At 41.3% G+C, this 21,563-nt stretch overlaps 2 protein-coding genes across 4 annotated transcripts; both read left to right on the top strand.

Moving 5' to 3' along the window:
• Positions 1–944: 944 nt before the first annotated feature.
• Positions 945–12,376, top strand: rnf20 (ring finger protein 20, E3 ubiquitin protein ligase). 2 transcript variants are annotated; one of them, XM_044040315.1, is made up of 22 exons: positions 945–1,128; positions 3,149–3,332; positions 4,194–4,262; positions 4,356–4,454; positions 4,546–4,693; positions 4,807–4,992; positions 5,074–5,189; positions 5,310–5,456; positions 5,551–5,625; positions 5,734–5,853; positions 5,969–6,148; positions 6,232–6,367; positions 6,490–6,611; positions 6,745–6,901; positions 7,014–7,335; positions 7,710–7,827; positions 8,024–8,173; positions 8,266–8,478; positions 8,796–8,921; positions 9,049–9,189; positions 9,902–10,006; positions 11,673–12,376. In XM_044040315.1, the coding sequence occupies exons 2-22, from the start codon at positions 3,159–3,161 to the stop codon at positions 11,847–11,849; spliced, it is 3,081 nt and encodes a 1,026-aa protein (XP_043896250.1). In that variant the 5' UTR covers positions 945–1,128; positions 3,149–3,158; the 3' UTR covers positions 11,850–12,376. The 2 variants fall into 2 exon arrangements, with proteins under 2 accessions (XP_043896250.1, XP_043896249.1); XM_044040314.1 differs by lacking the exon at positions 945–1,128 and adding an exon at positions 2,767–2,851.
• A 3,630-nt stretch (positions 12,377–16,006) lies between these two features.
• On the top strand, positions 16,007–19,702 carry si:dkey-74k8.3 (transmembrane protein 109). 2 transcript variants are annotated; one of them, XM_044040351.1, is made up of 4 exons: positions 16,007–16,979; positions 17,529–17,588; positions 18,851–18,953; positions 19,216–19,702. In XM_044040351.1, the coding sequence occupies exons 1-4, from the start codon at positions 16,740–16,742 to the stop codon at positions 19,569–19,571; spliced, it is 759 nt and encodes a 252-aa protein (XP_043896286.1). In that variant the 5' UTR covers positions 16,007–16,739; the 3' UTR covers positions 19,572–19,702. The 2 variants fall into 2 exon arrangements, with proteins under 2 accessions (XP_043896286.1, XP_043896287.1); XM_044040352.1 differs by lacking the exon at positions 17,529–17,588 and having other exon boundaries at positions 16,008–16,979.
• The last annotated feature ends 1,861 nt before the right edge of the window (positions 19,703–21,563 follow it).

Below are 21,563 nucleotides of genomic sequence, written 5' to 3' on the forward strand. Positions count from 1 at the left end.
TTGGCATCTGCAATGTGACATATTTTCAGTATATATAATATACTGTAGTTTGTTGCAGTTCGAAAGGCTTTGACTCAAAAACCAGCACACTTACTGTATATCCCTTCTCAAAATGCCACCACATACAGTATTACGCGCCTGATCTGTATCTCTGTTCAGCATCTGAGGATGAAAACGTCTATTTGGAAGAAATGGAAAACTAGATTGAAACTATTCATCCGTCTTCTACCACTTCTACCCTGACACAGGGCAAAGGTGAGGTACACCCTCGGGGAGAATGTGCAAACTCCATGCAGAAAGACTCTTGTCCTGACTGGGTCACAAACCCAGGGTCTTCATGCTGCAACAGTCACAGCTGATCATCTGCCTCTGTCCTTGTGTCCTCTTTTGTTAGACCAACTGTCCGCCTATCCTCCTTCACAACATCCATACCAAAATAAACTTAACACAGTTAGTGCAGTTGTTGTTTTTTAACTTCCCATGGTGGCTTATTTTGTCACCACATCTGGGGAGTCAAAGGGGGAAATTGTCACTTTAAAAAGTTGTCTTCTATGTTTGGCAAAATAATTGCGAGACACATCTGACACCCAGCGAGACACTGTATCCTCATGTATCATGGATAAAACAAACACTACATGATGATGAAGATGCTTGAGCGATCGCAAGTCTTCACTTTCATGGTGGACAACTGGACTTCCTGCTGTGGTGTCACAGTGGACTTCTCTGGCACTAACTGTAGAACTATATAAATTGCTATCGTTGATCTTGTTTATTTTGGGAATCACTGTGTTCTGAATCTGTTCGGTTCATTTAAGTGACTGAGAAAGCTAATTGGAGTGAGAATGTGGGTCCATGGTGCAATTGTGGTTCGTATCATCGCTTTACAACAAAACAAATGTCATCAGTTTGAATGCCAGTTCAGCTGAAGGCTGTGGAGACGTGGAGTTTTTATGTTGTTGCACATTAGAATGCAAAGGGAGTGAAAGTTATATTTCCATTACAGCCTCTCTCTCTAGCTTCCTCACACAGACATGCAGACATTGACTGTCCTGAGATGGACGGGTGAGCTGGACCAAGGTTTACACCACCTTTAGCCTGACCTGTTTGCTGATCTTGAACAGGACAGAAGTGAGTAGAAGGTAGATAAATGTGTTATATTATATTGTGTGGGTAAAGGTAATCACTAAGACCTGTTTGGTCTTATCTGCGTACAGTTTGCTTGTCATATGTTTGTTGCAACAAACAAAAGTGTTGTCATTTTGGGTTAATCTAGTTATGGCTGTGATGATGTTATTTTATGTTATTTTTTATGTTGATATTTTATACAGCAGGGAAGCGCTATTCTCTACATGGTTTCTGAACACTATTGTGGTGGACGTGTTTCCAGTCATTACGCTGTAAACTAGACCTAAAGTTAACCCCGTTTGTTCATGCTTCATTGTTTGTCCTCCTAATACGTCACATCCTTCGTCACGTCATGCGTAAACATTTCTCACATCGATTGATGAAAAGGACACACAAAAAAATATAAGTACATGACTGAGCTCAGACAGGGATATTTGAACCCGTATGCTGGGGTGGATCCACAGCTTTTCAAATAATGACGAGCTAGTCTTTATACAATCTTTCTGGACTCTGCACCAGGTCCAACGTAACTGTTAATACTGCTGGTCAGAGTTCACTCTCTGTCTACTGAGGTTGCAAAATGTTGTCCAGACTTGTTGGCTTACCTCCAAAGCCCTAAGAGCTAAATTAAAATGACAGCACCACATTAATATTATTTATTGTTTATTTATTTATGTTCGATTTAAATACTCGGCAGTTGTCAAAACATCCCGAAGCACTGGAACCCTTGTAGATCTATCTGTGGGAGTGACATAGTCCGGCCAACAAAGTGCATGTAAATGTTGATGCTTGGATCTTGTTTGTGTTGTCGAATTCATCCATGTGCATCACAAATGAACATCTTAATGTTGCTGCACTTTTTTCACTTTCCTCAGTTTTCTGTGGAAAATAAAACAAAATGTTATCTCTTATCTTATCAACAGTCTTGTAAAAAGTCCCAGTATATTCTGCTTACCAGAAAATGACTTTGGTAGAAGTTGAAGTCACTTTTTATAATATTACTTCAGTAAAAAAAAGCATGACATTTACTGTACCTAAGTATCAAAGGTAATTTTCTGATATAGAATGTACTAAAGTATATGATATAGTAGGATTGAGCTATGGTAGGGTGAGTTGTTGTCAACTGGAAGGATGTGGGTTCAATTCCTGGCTCTGCTAGTCTATATGTGTCCTTGAGCAAGACACTTTACCCCATGTGGAAGCCTGTGAGTGGGTTTGAAAGATGTGTGAATGGCTGAATGCCAAACCTAGTGTAAAGCAGCTCATCAGGACTCGGAAAGCTTTATATATATACAGACCATTACCAACTCTTCGTCTTCAGATTTGATTTGGTAGTAAGAAAGATAGGGGAAATGTAGTGGAATAAGATTACTATTATTATTATATAGCAATTAAATTAATATATAATTAAAAATGAATTATATTACAAATGATTTGGTTTTTTAAATATAAATAACAAAATAAAGTACAAATGCGTGAATTGTTTACTTAAATACAACATTGCACCTAATATCTACTCTATCTACAGTAGCGGCAACAAACGCCCAAACTAAATGTTGTGCAGTTTGTGTTTTCCTCCAAACCAGCAGGGGGCGCAGGTTCAGCTGCGGGTTGTCACAGTTCAGACAGTTGACGCTTCCGTTTCCGAGAGGCAAGGAGCCGCAACATCAACATCCCCCAGCAGAATCACTTACTAACATAAAACTCTTAATATTTTTAGATAAAGGTAATGCTTATCTTAGATGTGACTGTTGCTGAACATATTACAAAGTAATTGCATCGATGTGTTGGTTTGCAGTCAAGTTTTCATTAACATTAAAAGCATGTATTGCTGGCGTTAGCGGGCAGCTAACGTTAGCCTGTGGCTACTTTTAATTCAATCAGCCTGTCCTTGGTTTTTGTGTCCTCGCAGTTCAATTTACGTGTATTTACACTTATATCATGTGGACATAAACTTTTAGAATAACCTTGAAGTAAGCTTTCTTTGGTCACTCGTTGTCTCATATTTGTGTGTGTGTTATAGGAGTTTGAGGATGTCGGGACAGAAGCGTCCTGCTGACCCGAACTGCGGTCCCTCGTCCTCCGGTGCTCCTGCAGAGAAGCGGAGGGACAGGGAGGGAGAGGACGGAGGTCCCGGTGTCAGCGCTGCAGGCGGCGGGAGCACCGCGGTGGAGACGGTCATCAAATTGGGAGGAGTGTCCAACTCTGTGAGCTTCTGTATTATTCATTACGCTGCCATTATATTAATTCAATTAAATTTTATTTGTATAGCGCCAAATCATAACATACATTATCTCAAGGCACTGTACATAGACAACATCAAGGAGAGCAGAGAAACCCAACTGTTCACACAATGAGCAAGCACTAGGCATCAGTGGAGAGAAAAAACTCCCTCTTAACAGGAAGAAATCTCTGACAGAACCAGGCTCAGAGATGTGCGGTCATCTGGTCATCGGTTGGGGTGAAAGACCAAGGAGCAGATACACAACAACTGTATCAGGTTACAGGTTTATACAGTTAATGATATCGACTTTTTAATTATAGCACAATAATAATGGTCATGATATGGGTAGCCTCGAAATTAACCCCAGAAGATGATTAGGGCTGCACAACAGGTCAAAACTGTATTAAATGTGTGATACCAACATGTTTCAATATCACAAAGACTGAAATGCAATCAAGTAAATTGACCCTCATTCTGATTTTGTCTGCCAAGAAAGAAGATAAGCATGTCAACAACTGTAATGATTTTCATTTATTTATTTTTAACAATCCAGGTTGTAAGAGATGTAGCAGAGTGGGCATTGAGAGGATAACATTTCTTTAAAATCATGTTGTTTGAATGGAAATACAATTACATGTTTTCACTGTCTGTATAGCCTACTCCCCATTTAGGTCTATGCTAGACCTAGAAAATATTAATACAGAATAGTTAGTATATTTGTTTATTCATCGCAAGTCATATCATCATCACACAATTCCACAATATGGAGGTTTTCATAATATTATGCAGCCATAATGTCTCTTTTTTACTTATTGTTCTCCTGCTTGAATCCATTCGTTTTCAGGAAGAACAGGACATTAAAGCTCTGCAGACTAAGAACAGAAAATTGGGAGAATCCCTCGATCAAAGACAGGTAAACAACTTACCCTATGTTTGTTTACTGCTGATACTGGAAACTGGACTCTTGTTTTGAGGAGGTTTAATCTCCTGGCTTGTTCTTGTGCAGGTGATTGAGGATGAGTTGCGAGAGAGAATTGAGCGACTGGAGACCCGCCAGGCCACTGATGATGCCAGTCTGCTGATCCTCAATAGATACTGGAACCAGGTAAACACTCATTAGTTTTGAGTCCAGGAACCTCTAACAGTCTCATCAACTATAGAGGTAAAAAATTCAAAGTGTTATTTCATTCCTTCAGTTTGATGAGCACGTCCAGCTTATTACCAGGCGTTATGACCAAGCAAACAGCGACCCCGAGAAATCTCCTGCAGCTGAGGGGCGGAGCCTGAAGCCAGAAACACCAGAACCAGATGGCGACTCAAACCAGGAGAGGGTTAAGGACAGAGGTTAAGACAAAACTGACACAGAATTGTGACATTGTGAGCAGAAATGTTTAGATAACTGAGGTAATGAACTAGAAATGAAAGCTGAAATCTTCTTTCCTTCTCTTGTCACTTAGGCCACCAGGGAGAGACATCTAACTCCTTCCTGGCCACACTAGCAAGCAGCAGCAGCGAAGAGATGGAAGCTGAGCTTCAGGTGAGAGTGGAGTCGAGTCTGAAACAGGCCAATCGGGTGGTGGAGATATATGAATGTCTGAAACGCACTGTGGACCAACTGAAGACAGAGCTAGACTCTGGAGCTGGTAAGATAACAGGACAGAAAGCTTAATGATAGATGATGATGAAACATTTGCATTCATTAAAATTGTTGGTTTTCTTTTCAGAGGGCAGTTCGTGGAAGCTTGCTTCCACATTGAACTCCCTCCTGACTACTGAAAATGAGCGACTGCAACAACTGACCGAGGACCTTGAACAAAAGTACAGTCACATGACGAGTGAGGTACAGATTTCATGTCCTTTCTTTCTCTCTGCCCCACAAGTTTTCTGTTTTTTTCTGTAACATCTAAAAAGGATGTGCAAGCTATCAAGTAAACCTCATGTGTTCTCTTGTATTTTCCAGTCCCGCTCTCTGAGTCGTGCAGCTAACAAAGCGGATCAGCGTGTGAGCGAGCTACAGGTTCTGATCGAAGAGCTCCAGTGGGACATGGAGAAGATTCGCCGCCGGGAAAATCGACTGAATGCTCACCTAATTGAAATACTGGAGAGGGTGAGTATTATGAGGGTTTTTAATTACAGATTTGTGTCAATTCAAACGTTTGTCTTGTGTTGAAGTTTGTTGTAATGCTCCGTGTGCAACCCAGGTGAACAGCAAAGGCTATAAAGTGTGTGGAGAGGCCAGCAGCGTTTGTGGGACCATCACAATTAACAAGAGAAAGGTAGGACTTTTTTATTTTCTTCTTCTTCATTTTGGTAATTAACTAAAAAAACACACACATATTTATTTCCATATTGTACTACATGGTTTCCTTCTGTCCTAAATCCAGTTTGAGGAAATGAACAGTGAGTTAGAGGAGAACCAGGAGCTGGCAGACAACCGTCTCAATGAGCTGCAGAAGTTACAACAAGACCTGCAAAGTGTTCAACAAGAGAACAACAACATGAAGGTACGTATAAAGTTCTAATTTCACACAATTTTAAGTGTAAAGTAATTATTGTGGCACTTATGTGTATGAAATATTATCAGTTAAAATAATGATCTGTTCTCCCTGTTTCTCTCAGGCAGAGCTGATGAGTCGAGCGGAGGGCATGGTTAAGGAGACCTCGGAGTATCGATGCCTGCAGTCCCAGTTTTCTGTCCTTTATAATGAGTCTCTGATCCTCAAATCTCAGTTAGACGAGACACGCACTCGCCTTAACACAACCAGGACAGCACGCCTTCGACAGCTGGAGCACATGGAGGCAAGTTGTGTGTGTTTGCATCTGTGTCAGTGTCTGTGTAACTTTCATCCCCCACTCACTCTCTCTGTGACTTCTGTGTGCAGAATGATGAGGTAACACTGCAGAGGAAGGTTCGTACAGAAGTGTTTCAACTGGAGGATACGCTGGCTCAGGTCAGGAAAGAGTATGAGATGTTGCGCATCGAATTTGAACAGACTCTTGCAGCTAATGAACAAGCGGGTAAGTAACAGTGTCTGACTAATACCGAAATGGATTGATATACATTAGTGGAAATAGTACTAATATGTCCTTTGTCTTTCTCTCTTGCTTTCCTTCACGCCACCTATTGCCTTCTCTTGCAGGTCCTATTAACAGGGAGATGCGGCATTTGATTAGCACACTGCAAACCCACAACCAGCAGCTGAAAGGAGAGGTAGTGAAATACAAGCTGAGACTAAGGGAGACACAATCTGAGCTCAACCAGGTTTGTAAGAAGGAGACAGAATTGAACTTGTGCTGGTTACAGCATCATATTTTGTACATATGTGTTATCTGTTGGAAGTAGCAAAGGCAGCATGCCATCCTTGAATCTTCACATTCATCTGTTGCCTCTGTAGGTCCGTGCATCAAAGGGCAACGCCATCCTCCAATCCCAGTCAAGCACAGAGATGGACGTGAAGGATGAAACAACCTCTCCTTCAACCCCAGCCGTCTCTGGAGAACCTGCGGTAAAGACGGAGCCTGACAATGACTCCTCAGCAGCCAGCAGCACTGGTAACTATCATGTGGTCATCAGAGTGAAAAAGCTTTTAAGTTTAAAAAAAAAAAAACATAAATTGCATTTTGATCATTTTATATTATTGTTATGATCTGAATCACTTTGTAGGCACCACAGTGAAATCAGAGCCTGGAGTGGAACTAGAGGCAACAGTAAAAGAGGAGGAGAAAGAAGAGAAGAAAGAGAAGGAGGAAAAGAAAGACAAGGACATTATAAAGAAAGAGGAGAGAGACAGAGAGCGGGAGAAAGAGAAGGAAAAAGAGAGGCCAACCCGCAGCAGTGGGAGCAGTAGCAGTGTGATAAAGGAAGAGAAGGAGAAGCAAGGGAGCAGCAGCCAACCAGAGGAGTCAACTGGGGAGCGTTTGTCTACGGTGGGAGGGTCAAAGAGGAAGGAGATGGAGCAGCTCAAGATTGTCCGAGCAGAGCTCAAGTAAGTGATGTGTTTGGAAGTTGGTTTTTATTTTATTTTAGTATTTTAGCAATATTTTAGCAATTTTATTTGTGGCTGTATTGATGCAGTTTTGTCTGTGGGTCGGCCTGTATCTCTTGTAAGTTAGATAAATTGACTTTTCATTTAACCCACAACACACATTAACCAGTCATATGATTCTGTGATCAGAAAGCTTCCATTTGCATGAATTGGCAGGTAAAGAAAATGAACATCTTTAATGTGAAATGTGTTTGAGGCATGGTTTTCTCCTACATATTTTTATTTCATTTTACTAGAAACGTAAAGGGTTGTACTCAGAGTTCTTGGATAATGTTGGCCTGTGGCTGTTGACATTGCTGAACTTGGGTTTGCAGGAAAGCCCAGGAGTCCCAGAGAGAGATGAAGCTGCTGCTGGACATGTACCGCTCAGCACCGAAGGAGCAAAGGGACAAAGTTCAGCTCATGGCTGCAGAGAAAAAGGCCAAGTCAGAGGTGATCAATGTTGCATTTTGTCTACATTTTGCTCATATAGTCCGTTTTTAATTGCTCTTTAGCCCTATATGATGTTTGTACTGGCAGTTCTGATTTTAAAAAATGTCTTTCTCGAAATACATGGTCAGGTGTCATCAGGCTACTATAATTAAATCAATAATTGTAACATTCTAATAATGTTAACATGCTCTTTCAGGGAGAGGAGCTGCGGCAAAGGCTGAGGGAGCTGGAGGAGCGAGAGAGGAGAGAGGGCAAGAAAATGGCAGATGAAGAGGCACTAAGGAAGATCCGCTCTGTGGAGGAGCAGATTGACATCCTCAACAAGAAACTCTCAATAGCCAAGCAGGTGATGTTTTGTTGCACAGCAAATGCACAAACCCTCTGACCAGCTCTTATCTTGTTTGACAACACCCTTCTATGTCTGCCCTCTGTGTGTAGGAGGAGGATGCTCTGCTGAGCGAGATGGATGTGACGGGCCAGGCCTTTGAGGACATGCAAGAGCAGAACATCCGCTTAATGCAGCAGCTCAGAGAAAAAGACGACGCCAACTTCAAGCTGATGAGCGAGCGGATCAAGTCCAACCAGATCCACAAGTTGCTGAAAGAGGAAAAGGAGGAGCTGGCTGACCAGCTGCTAACTTTAAAAACTCAGGTCTGTCACCAGGCAACTGCAGTGTTTACCTGTGGTTAACTTCATTAACAAAGAATATTGGCCATCATGATTTTCTACCCGTTCACTGTAAACACAGCCCCTGTGCATAATAAAATGTCAAAACTTAAAAGCTTATTTAACACCTACATTATCATTTGCAGGACAGAGGGTGTGTGTGTGTGTGTGTGCTTGTGTGCGCGCGCCCGCCCATTTTTCTGTTTGTTTTTTTCTTGCTGTTGCTATGAAATGTGTGCTGATACATGTGTTGTTTTTAAATATTTGCCAAACATATTTGTTGGGACGTTGGCCCTGTACAGGTCGATGCCCAGCTGCAGGTGGTAAGGAAGCTTGAGGAGAAAGAGCGCCTCCTGCAGGGTACCATCAGTACTGCTGAGAGAGAGTTGGCACTCAGAACACAGGCACTGGACATGAACAAACGCAAGGTAACACATTTATATCATGATGTCAGTTATGATAAGCCACAGCCGAGAAGAACATGCGCTCCCTTAAAGGAAATGAAGATGAAGACATGCATGCCTTTGATAATGAATAACATCTGTCGTCCTCCAGGCTCAGGACTCTGCATCACTGTCAGAGGAGGTACGAACTCAGCTGGAGCAGGTCCAACAGAGGCTCAGCCTGGTCAGAGAGGAGGTCATTGAAAACAGTATCTCAAGGGAAAAAGAGTCCTTCAACTCTCGACGTGCACAGGTAACAACACACACAATTACATAGTAGTTACCAGATTATTTTGTATTTAAAATGTGATTTAAAAAGGGTTGCATTTGACGTCTTATTAATATATTTCCAAGTGTAAGAAAGGCTAGATGCATAAACACTGGACAGCTGAAATTGATTGCTGTTATTAAACAAGATAATCCTTTCTGGTTGTCATAGACAGGAATATATGTACTTATTTTGAGATTAATTGTTGCTGCCTGTACCACACCACTACTGTTAACTGTGAGGCTAATCCTTTTTGGTTTAGAGCCCTGCTCAGATGTTGGCCGCTAAAGAGTATTTAGTTAAAGGAATACTTCACCGATTAACATTTAGCTTTGTATTACTAGGGGTAGTCTTTTTGAATAATTGTGCTTCCCAACCTCAGTTTTCCCTTAGTTGAAAAATATCTTTATTCTTTTCTTTGTTACGTGCCCACCAGTGACACTTGGTCCTGTTAGCGTAACTGTTAGCAAACCTGGCAGACACTGTTTACATAGCGTTGCAGTTTCAAGCACCAAGGCTCCAACCAAGGTTCGGACCAAGTGTCACTGGTGGGCACGTAACAAAAAAAAAGAATGAAGATATTTCTTGACTCAGGGGAAACTGAGGTTGGGAAGCACAATCTAAATGCAAATCGGTGAAGTTTAACACCATTATTATTTGTCAAATCAACCTGCCTTTAACTTTAAATGTGTTTCAGGAGGACATCTCTAAACTTAGGAGAAAGATTGAGAAAGCCAAGAAACCGGCTGAGAAGATAAGCAATGGAGACGATATCCTAAATGAAGAAATCAATGATTACAAGGTAGGTCAGGTGACACAAGCCTCGCTGCTGTTTTCATAACATTCCATTTGATGTCCGTCCTTCGGGGCGGGGCCTCACTGCGGCCATCAGAAAAACTCAGTGCAAAACCTGAGTGGATGGTGAAGCTGAATCAGAATCGGCTTTATTGGTCAAGTATGAGTGCACGTACAAGGATGAATTTGCATCTGTTGCCTCATCCTTAAAGGTTTCTACAGAGGCTAGCTCATCTAAACATCTCACAAAAACCACATAACTGAGCTTACACAGGAGAAGGAAATCAAGATGAAAGAGACACAAAAAATAGGCTGACATCAGCTGGAGATACCACTCTGAGTATACCACTCCAGTTCTTAACTCGGGAGGAAGACATCTGTGGAAGATAAATTAGACATTTTCCACTAAGCAGCTATAGTGGGATTCGGCTCGACTCTACTCAGTTTTCTATTGCTTTTCCATTAGTGGTACCTGGTGCTTTTTTACAGCATCTGCTTTGTGTGTCGAGTGTCATCACTGGAAGAGTCAAGAAGAATCAAACCTAACAATTCAAACTGTATTTAAAAAGACTTAAAAATCCTAAACAGGAATGAATCGCCAACATTTTTTAAAATCGCAATATTTAACAGAGGACGCTGGTGTATTTAGTGACAGCTCTGCCGACGTGAGCCGAATCACAACCTGTTCTGCCGTTTTTTAGTTCTGGCTCTAATGACGGTCTTTGTGGTAAGATGAGTGCACCACTCTTGTCTTGTAACTTATACTATATTCATTTTAAAGGTGTAAGAGTGTAATTAATCTCCCATCTTAAAATGTGTCAAACATTTGTTTTGACGACCAACAGTTCCTCATGCTTATTAACATGTGATGACAGTCCACTGTCTGAACTCTTCGATAAGAACAGCTGAGGTGGGATTTTGCAGCAGTAATGTCCAGTTGACTAGACGACTGACAAGCAACAGAGACTGGATCTAAAACGCCTCTGGTAAAAGCCCTAGACAAACAAATATGAGTGTTCAAGGTCTGTTTGTCTTGTTACCGTTATCACTGGTTTCCACTGAATATGAACACATGTCATTTGACCACATGCATGGAACACAGTAAAACACTTAGTATCTCCAGCAACTTTAGAAGATTTAACATCTTTCAATAAATGACTGTTTTTTAATTTTTTTATGTTATTAAATTGTTGTCTTCCTCATCATCCGCACATTTGTCTTTGAACATATAATAGTCATGCTGATGTGATTATCAAGATGGGTCCAGAAACCCTGATGATGCATCTGCTCAACTATCAGATCTATGTGTCAGCTGTTCTCTCCACTCAATCCACAATCTTCAAGATAAATCATGGCCACATCGGTCTCGAGTCAGTCAAAAAAAGATGTATCTAACTCTAATACTACTTGATACTGAAAATGTATGTAAATCTATTAGATACTCATTAGCAGTAATATCAATACCAACAGTGCCATCTTCTGTTATTAGATAACAGGATAACACAATTATTGATGTTTGAAAGTGTTATGCTTCGCTTGAACTCGTGTCTCTATAATTACATAGCCTGAATGCTGTCCTAGATTTGTGTCCACTCATCATAAATCATTCATCTGAGGACAAAACTGGCTTCTCAGTTCATTGTTCAAACCCTCTCTCTCTCTCCTGCCTCCAGGCTCGTCTAACATGTCCATGCTGCAACTCCCGGGTGAAGGACGCCGTACTCACAAAGTGCTTCCATGTTTTCTGCTTCGAGTGTGTTAAAACGCGCTACGACACACGCCAGAGGAAGTGCCCCAAATGCAACGCCGCCTTCGGAGCCAACGACTTCCACCGCATTTATATCGGCTAAAAATGGGCAGGTTCCTCTCATGGCCGCTCACGAGAAGAAAGGGTCGTGGGTTGTAGCAGTGGCACAAACACTGCTGCAGGCATCGCTGCACTCCCCTTGGTTTCCGTGTCAGACTTTGTTTCTTTATATATCTATGGGTGTGTTTGCAGGATCAGTGTTGAACTGATGCTCTGACCTGAACACTGACTGGATTTATCTCTGGTATCCACTACTTTACTGTGTGCTGTCAGATACTGGAGGTTAAAGAGAGTAGAGGAGGGAGATGTTGAGGTTTGTTTGTGTGTTTTGGAAACAGTCCAGTGACACAAACCAGTGCACAAAGGAAATTAATATTACAGTGAGAAAACAGCATTCCTTACATTGTAGTGTATGATTATAACATGTCACTGTATGTATATACTGTATTCCATTATTGTTTTGTTTTGCTTTATTTTTTAATTTTAAATGTGCCTCTTGTTGCCCCAAACATCTGGCTTGACAACTGTGTTACTTGCTGCCGTCTGGTTAATAAACTGCCATCAATGGTGTGTGGCCTCTGCTTCCATTTTACTATTTTTCAGTCTTGATTTATAAGTTTGTTTAACTTGAGTATTATGGGGTGCTGCTGGAAATTGACACAAATATAGACATATACATTTCTAAATTTATATCTATTTGTACACTGGCAAGATGGCAATAAGTAAGGTTCTCCCTTTCCCCATTTGACTTGAAGTGCTTGGGCCGACTACTGATACCAATATACCATACTCACAGCAGATGTAGATAAAATGTTTTCATTGTGCAAAATAAACAAGCATCAAAACAATAATAGCTGTAGAAGGCACTAGCATGAACGTCAGGGATAAGAGTCGGCCCAAGAACTAAGTGCCTGCTTTTGGCCCCATGACCACCAGGGGGCCCCGAGCGCATTATTTATTTTATTTTATTGTTTGTGCATGATGATAACAATGAGTGTTTTTGCACATTTAGCACAGATTTCAACTAGTTCTTAACACATTTTGTTCTTTGCTTTATTTTTACTTTAATATTTAACTTAATATAAAATTTGTAGCTCTCAAAACTAGTAAAGTCATTGTCAAGGAGACACTAAAACACCATATTCACCTCTTGGCATTGTACCATTTTGAATACTAAGTGAATATCAACACAAGACCATTCTTCTGACTTCCATTTAAGGTTCGAGACAATTTAAGGGTGAGAACATGTCAGCCGGACCTTGAGTTGATGCAAGCAACACATTTACTGCTTTATTATTGGTGCTGACAAAGTGCCCCAAAGCCTGCTGGCCACTGGGTAGTATGACTCTCTCGTGCCCTGCTGGTTGTGTCAGTCAGCAAGAAGTTAGGTTAGGTTTGGTTCTGTTCTGTTCCAGTGAACAACTGAGCCACCTCACTGTTAAGACACAACCTTTTGGTTTAGAACAAAGCCACCATACCGCCTTTGTCTAGGATTGCTGTCTGCTTTTAATGTTGAGTTGTGGAGCTTTAAAAGCACCTGCTCCTCACAAGAACTGAACCTATGACTTCAGGACTTCAAAGCAGCATTCTTGCCTACCTGCTCTTCACTGTTCTTCAGGTTCTCTTAGAGCTTTTGACTGTTTACTTTGAACACTGAACTCAAACACTTGAGTTCTTCCTAAGACTTGAACTGACAACCTGAGACATACAAGTCCTGTTCTTCCAGCAGGAGATATTCTTAGTAAGCTACAAAACAACACGTTGCTGGTATTTTTAACTTCTTATTTTGGTCTGAAGTTTGAAAGTAGTGCAGAAGTTCAGTTGACAGTAAGAGTTGAACTCACAACCTCAGAGAGGGAAGTCATCTTCCAATGGAGTGAGCTATTTGTGCTGATGATAGGTGAATTTCTTGGTGTTTCTTAAGTCTCTCATCCAGTATTATTTTAAATTTGGCAGTTGTTAGAACCTGCAAGATGGCAAGGTAGGTTCCACAACAGCGGGGTTGTCCCAGTCCAGCAGTCGACAAGTTCTGGTCCACAACCACAGAACTGCTCTGAACATTAATTATTCAGGAGGTTTTGACTGGTAGTACTGAAAATAGGATGATAAAATGTGGTCGTCATCTCTGCCTCTGTCTCAGTCTCTGACACATGATCAGATGACATACTATACTATGACTTTTGATTTTGGATATGATAATGACTATACCTTACTGATTTTGACCAGACTATACTATGACTTTTTAGGTGATTTTGGACTCCAGACTATACTATGACTTTTTGGTGATTTTGGGACATACTATACTATGACTTATTTTGGTGATTTTACTATGACTATACTTGGTGATTTTGGACGACATACTATACTATGACTTTTTTTGGTGATTTTGGAAGACATACTATACTATGACTTTTTTGGTGATTTTGGATGATATACTATACTACTATGACTTTTAGGTGATTTGACGACAGACTATACTATGACTTTTTGACTGATTTGGACGACATACTATACAATGACTTTTGGTGATTTTGACTGACATACTATACTACTTTTTGGTATACTATGACTTTTTTGACTATACTATACTATGACTTTTGGTGATTTTGGTACTTTATTTTTGACTACAGACTATACTATGACTTTTGACTGATTTTGGACGACATACTATACAATGACTTTTTGGTGATTTTGACCATACTATACTATGACTTTTTGGTGATTTTGGACGACATACTATACTATGACTTTTTGTGATTTTGACGACATACTATACTATGACTTTTGGTGATTTTGGACTGACATACTATACTATGACTTTTTGGTGATTTTGACGACATACTATACTATGACTTTTTGACTGATTTTGACGACATACTATACTATGACTTTATGATTTTTGGATTATACTATACTATGACTTTTTTTAGGTGATTTTGGACAACATATTATACTATGACTTTTTTTGACTGATTTTGCACAACATACTATACTATGACTTTTTTAGGTGATTTTGGACGACATAATATACTATGACTTTTTGGTGATTTTGGACGACATACTATACTATGACTTTTTGACTGATTTTGGACGACATACTATACTATGACTTTTTGACTATGACTTTTTGATGATTTTGACGACATAATATACTATGACTTTTTGATCTTTGATGACATAGTATAATATGACTTTTGAGTGATTTTGGACGACATACTATACTATGACTTTTTTGAGTGATTTTGGACGACATACTATATACTATGACTTTTTTGACTGATTTTGGACGACATACTATACTGTGACCTTTTTGACTGACTTTGGACGACATACTATACTTTTTCATGTAATAACTGCGCCACCCTGTGGCTAAATATCACCACTGAAGTCATAACTTCACAAGTTCTCATTTTAATTGATTATTAACACTAATATTGTGATTTGAAGCCGTGTCAGTCTTGACTGTGCGTGATGGGGACCTCTGTTGGGGACTTTATAGATGCTCTTTATTTAGGCAGGGAATGTAATTTGGGTAAAGGTTTTCCCACAATGTGCATACACACTCAGCTAAAATGTATCACGTTCTCCCAAAACAACCAGCTGTTATAGTTTCACTTAACTAAAATAAATGTGAACCATATATGGCTGTAGAAAGAGAACGGTAGCCTATAATAGTGTGCGATAATAACTTTTTTTTTTTTTTACTTTATTATGCATGATAATAAGTTAGCAGGCTACTTTTATTTTGAGGTTGTTACATGCCACTTCCACTTCCGGTCTGTCCGCCGTCATATTAATAAATGGGAAACAAAAAACGAAAAAAGGAATTTGCAAAAACCAAACTTGGGCCGTTATTTGGTTTTGTTTTTTGGTTCAATACAAAAAAGGAGTTGCTGTTTCCGTATTTTCGTATTTTGGTTTTGTCAGAAATACGGATTATACTTTAGTACCCTGACCATCAAGAGTCCACGGTGGCCTTTATCTAATAAAATAGAACTATTAATAACATCAAAGTTCCACAGTACCACATTCGTTTCCTTAGAAGAATATTTAGGCTTTAAGGCCAATCATCATAGTAATGCTCTCTGGGACTCTTTCAGTGATGGGAGTAAGTTACAGTTGACCTGGTGTGTGAGACTACAAATCCCAGTGTGCAGATCAGTGTTCATCCTGGCACACACCGCCTTCCTCCTCCTCCTCCTCCTCCTCTTTGACGTTTTTGTTCGCAGAGCGGTCAGGCTAGTCTTCAGAAACGCTTGAAGGAAAGGAGTGCCACACGGGAGCTGCGACAAGGGCTTTTTGTGCAACACAATACATCAGAGCGCCTCAGTTCTGTTGATGCTCGTGGAGAAGGGAGAAGCAGAGCAGAGAGTGTTTTTGTGGAGCTCAGAGCAGAAGTGAGACTCGTGCCCAGCAGCGTCGCCTCCTTTTTATTTTTTTTTATTTTTTACGCGTCAATAGAGAGCAACCAGTGGAGACATCGATCAGGATATGTTCTTTATTATAATAAACAGCTTCCACTTTCGTGAATCCTTAAATATCTTCGGCACAGTTGGAGTTAAGCCTTTAACGTCTTATTACCAAATATAGCCCGTAACAGTGTAAACGCTGCACGAGGAGCGTCATCCGGAGTGTCTGCCTTAGTTTAAAATTAAATACTGAGATCATTTCTGATTTGTTTGCCTCTCTACCAACACGTTTAATCTAATTTGCCACTTTGCCTTGATAACTTTTTTATCTTGTTTCTCGGTTGTGTGAACAGCATGTTGGTTTAAAAACGCGATGCGCTCTGATTCCTTCCAACAGGAGCCATTTTTAAGCCTTTGATTTACAATTTCTGAATGAGTCATTGAACCCGAGCTAATCAAACCGGCTCTAGACTGCAGCTTTAACCTTTTACCAGATTTTTTTTTTACACGCTAGACCAACAACGATGCGTTTTTGCGCGCCTAGTTCCGGGCGCAGTGGATGCGCCGGGGCTCGGCTTTTCTTCGCCGTCTTGGTGCTTGCCTTGACTATGAGCTGGCAGGGAGCTGAAGCTGAACAGGCCCATCCGACCGGAGAGAAGCCACCGGCGGTCACCCTCCTCTCTCTGATCACGGGAACCTGTAAGGAGATCCAACGATACACGGAGTCCGTGCTGGGAACCGGCGTGGTGCGCTCAGTGGCTGAGGTACACCAGTCTGGGGAAGCAATTAACGACTGACTTGTTGATCATTATATATATCGATTGATCGGCTTACATATTGTCTCTGTAAAATGCCAGAAAAATGGTATATACAAATACAGTAATTATTTGATATTTGGTGCAAAGAAACCAAAATAGTTTCTCATTTAAAAAGCTTTTAAAAAAAATCAAGCCAATTAATTGATTGATTATCAAACTAAATTCAGTAATTGATTAATAGTGAATGCACCACCAGTCTAATCTCTCTGCACCAGGAAGTGACTTAACCTTTCTTTTCTTTAACTGTAAATATACTGTGTTCTAACTTCTTTGCTTGCTCTGTCACTATTCTTGATCAGTGCTTATTAACTGTGTCTCTAATTTTTGCCTCCACTACTCTGCCTACACACATTCCTCAACTTGTTAATCCCTCTCCTGATCCCGTCACATTTTCTGCCCTAATTTCTGGTCTCCTTAAATCCATGTGTCCTTGTCACCTATCATCATCTCTCTCTCACACACACACTCCCCCTGCTGTGGCTCACTTTTCCCCAGAGTGCAGTGTTGTTTCTTGAGTCATTTCTTGGTCAGGAGAACGTCTATACGGTGGCCATGGTAAGAAATGTCTCCAGTGTCTTTCATGTCTGTTCAAGCCTGACATGGTCCCTTAAACAGAGTTCTGTGACCTGTTTAACTCATGCAGGTGTAGTTGATGCAGAGAGTGTTTCTGTAAGCATACGTGTGCATGAGAAACTACAGTACTTTTCAGTGAGTTTGGTGACATCCTTGTTTCACCAGTGAAAAACACCAGTTTAAATTGAGGTCAACAAAATGTCCTCAAGACAAAAGACCAGCACATTACGAATAACTTGCAGACTTTCCTCTGACAGCTCTCAGTGAAATGTAAACTTAAAGTCACAGAGCAACATTTCTCCAAGATTCCTGGCAGCCAGGGCCTGGTTTTTGATCCGTAATTCATTTAGTGAGAGCTGTCAGTAGAAAATGTTATTTGTCTTTGGTCCTCATATTGTTTTTTGATCGGGGTTTTTTTTTTTTATCAAACATTATATGACCTTTTCTTCAATACTTACACCCAGCACATTGTTATGTCCTTACATTTCAGTACTTTTTCCAAGTGCATGCATAGCCTGCCGTGGGTGTTTTTGAAAATACACTTCTCAGGTCAGCTGTGAAGCATAAACAGCATCAGGGCCACTGAAAAACAATATGCAATGCTGCATTTACATCTGTCAAACTCTGCATGACAACTTCTGTGTATGTGTGACATCAAAGTTTATCACTTTGTCAAATTGAGCCGTACAGAACCAAGCGATCATGTATGTTTACCTCATGATGTGACAGACATAGTGGACACTCTGGTACTGTTTGTGCCAGTGGGTAGTGCAACAGGTGCAGATAAGAAAAAGACTATACCCTTGACCTTGCCTGGCAAGGCTGTTCTCTCTCTCTCTCTCTTTCTCTGTGTGTGTGTGTGTGTGTGTGTGTGTGTGTGTGAGAGAGAGAGAGAGATTTGGGGGAGGTGAAAAGAGGTTGTACAGATATAGAGAGGGACTCTGTCCAGCTGTCACTCGCATGAAACGGCTGTTTGTCCAGATCAACAATACAACACTTCTTCTCCCAATAGTTGCACCTCAGCAGCACTTACTGTCTACAAGAGTTCCCCCTCTTTAATTTAACCACATGGTTCTTACCAACAATGCTGTAAACATGAGACACATGATAGGAGAGTAGTATAACTGGTACCATGTCTGCCTGCACATCTGTCTTCTATGTGTATGATTATTTGTGATCAGAATGCTGCCTCTCTTCATTGCTACCTTAAGACATTTCTCCACCCTTCCTCTACTCTGCCTCAGTTCTTCGAGATGGTGATCCATGTCCTGGCCGAGGGAGCTGCCAGCGGCCTCAACGTCATTGCAGTTTACGTCGCTGAGATCCTCAGGGTCACAGGATTCGACTGTGGGTACCGGTTTATTTTCCCCCCGCATGTGTTGCTTTTGGCAAATTGTCTGCTGCTGTGAGAGAGCATGTGTGGCAATGAAAGTTTCGGGTAGAAAGGAAATATGCGATCTTCCTATCCCTCAGGCTAATCTGTCTGCCACTCCCTTTTTTTAAGTGGGAGTGTTTGCTCCTGTTCATCCCTGTGCCAAAGGATGACAAAGAAAGACAGCCTTGTTGTTTAAGAAAATACAATACTTATCTGGATTTTCTCCCTCCACAGCTTCTCTCATGCTGCCCCGGTTTACCCCAGAGGGTGTGACCGCCTTCGCCCAGTGGGGTCTCCTGTCTCTCATTGGCTACTGGGTGCTGACCATCGTTCTCCGTCTCCTGATTGCGGTGATGAGACGTGTGTTCTGGGTGGTGAAAACTGTCTTGGCACTGTGGTTTTTTGGACTGATAGTGATGGACAAATCTGCCGCTGCAGACACCACGGCGGTTCGACTGGCCGGCCTGGTGCTGGTTTGTGCCCTGTTGACTCTTCTCTCTTCTGCCTCTGAAAATTCGTGTGTGGTGGAACAGCGGCTGAGTTTCCTGGAGAGCCGGCTGAAGGCAGTGGAGAAGAGAAAAGGGGAATAGAGTTGGGGGAGGGCGCTGTGGAGTCACGCTAAACAATGGTGATTGGTGGTGTTGTAAGAAAATAGTATCATTGATGGTTTCTAAATGTGTCAAATTATTAAGGCAAATAAAGTAATCTCTGGGATTTTTAATGAGGAGTGATAAATCTGTTTTCCTTAAAGGTACGGTGTGTAGGTTTTAGCAACATCTACTGGTGAAGGTGCATGTTACAGCTTCCCTTCTGCCACGAAACATAAACAATCTTTTTCTTTGCCGTTTTCAAAAAGACGGCGGATTAGTACATATGACAGGACTGTAGTTGTGCTGTAATGCTACACCACAAACAGAAAAGACGTAAACATTAGATAATAACAGACAGAGCAGCGCGCGCACACAAAGTCACAGACACACACACACCGCACATAAACGGAGTCACAGACAGGAACGAGCTGTGGATGTTCAGTGCAGCAGACTGTGTGTGTGGAACAATCACTGATCTGTTTTGTTTATTCAAGTAAAAATAGGTTTTGTTTTCTCCTCTCTTTATTTTTTCTCCCCCATGTGTGAAAACTACTAGTCTTTTCAGGCTGACTTTAGTTACTTCTCATTGACAGTTGTTGGTAAAACAACCACTCTCCAAACACAAGACAATGAATGACAAGGCAAGAGAGAACTGGGATTAATATCGTTTTCCTAAAGTATTGTATTCGCTGTCTACACGGAAACGTGAGGCCAGCATTTTGAGATTTTCCGACCCTGTGAGGTGTTTTCAAAAAAATACCGTTTCAGGTCCTCTAAAACGCTGTCTCTGTGTGGACGGAACGGCCTCTCTGACAAAAAAGGTACGCGTATTCCTGGAGACAATGCCAGCTGACATGGTACATGCTGGACAGGTCACCAGCTTAACACAGACAGCCATTCACAGTCACATTTACAGCTTGAATGTGTACATGGGGACAACCAAAGTAACTCTAAACATAAAGGCCTTGGTTCAAACCAGGATTCAAACCTGTGACCTTGTTGTGAAGTGACAGCACTGACCACTGCACCCAAAATGTGCACCTGCAATTCACTGAGAACCATGTGCTCATATGTTCTATAAGAAAAAGGGTTCATAGGATTCAGTTATTTGCCCACTTAATTACGACGGTAACTCAGTGGTAGAGTGAGTCACCTTTCAATTCGAAGGCTGTGGGTTTGATTCCTGGCTCCACTAGTCTACATGTCAATGTGTCCTTGGGCAACACATTTAACCCCACGTTGCTCCTGGTGGCTGTGCCAGGCAGTGTGTGAATGTGTGAAAGATGAGTGATAGAAAATGCGCTGCACATAGAAAGTGTAAGAGTGAATGGCAAAGCTGTCGCGTAAAGCTTCGAGTGGTCACCAAGACCAGAAAAGCTATATAAATACAGACCATTTAATTGCAATCCATCCAATAGTAGTTGGATAGTTAAGTATATGTACCAAAGTGTTCTAAGGATTCTCTGACTGGACTGTTAATTCGAGACCCTCACCCGAGGCTGACCTGTGACCTGTTGGCTGCATCTTCGGTTCATCTTCCTCTGTGCTCATTCCACTGGAAGTTTTTTTTTGTTCACATGACCCACTATTACTCCATTCCTCCCCCACTTCCATCCCAGCCAACTATAAAATCTCTGCCTTGGTGCCAGAATGATCATGCCTGCTCACTCATCGTGCAGCAGTAAGCTGTGGTGGAGTGCCAAGTGGACCAGGATCCACTGTGAAATTGGCTGTGTAGCCTCAGTGTTACCACCGGGGTGACAATAGACAACGATGCAAAAAGATGATTTTTGAAAATCTTAATGTCAAAATGAGTCAGGGTGTGAGTAGATGTGAGTGAAGAGACGTACATTTTACAGTGGTATAAACTTTAGTATCTTGGGGTGTGGAAAGTGTGTGAGTTATTTTCTCAGATGTGTGGCATTGGGTTTTTTTTAACAGCACACAAAGCAGTCGTATTTCTGCTCTGTTTCCTCGGTGCGCCAGTTGGTA

This window comes from Solea senegalensis, linkage group LG12 (assembly GCF_019176455.1).
Source record: "Solea senegalensis isolate Sse05_10M linkage group LG12, IFAPA_SoseM_1, whole genome shotgun sequence".
NCBI classification, from domain to species: Eukaryota; Metazoa; Chordata; class Actinopteri; order Pleuronectiformes; family Soleidae; genus Solea; species Solea senegalensis.

Coding starts and splice junctions, on each gene's coding strand:
- si:dkey-74k8.3 (XM_044040351.1), top strand. CDS start 16,740: ATGCGTTTTTGCGCGCCTAGTTCCGGGCGCAGTGGATGCGCCGGGGCT. Junction 16,980..17,528: donor TGGTGCGCTCAGTGGCTGAG/GTACACCAGTCT, acceptor ACTTTTCCCCAG/AGTGCAGTGTTGTTTCTTGA. Junction 18,954..19,215: donor CAGGGTCACAGGATTCGACT/GTGGGTACCGGT, acceptor CTCCCTCCACAG/CTTCTCTCATGCTGCCCCGG.
- rnf20 (XM_044040315.1), top strand. CDS start 3,159: ATGTCGGGACAGAAGCGTCCTGCTGACCCGAACTGCGGTCCCTCGTCC. Junction 7,828..8,023: donor AGAAAAAGGCCAAGTCAGAG/GTGATCAATGTT, acceptor ATGCTCTTTCAG/GGAGAGGAGCTGCGGCAAAG. Junction 8,174..8,265: donor AACTCTCAATAGCCAAGCAG/GTGATGTTTTGT, acceptor CTCTGTGTGTAG/GAGGAGGATGCTCTGCTGAG.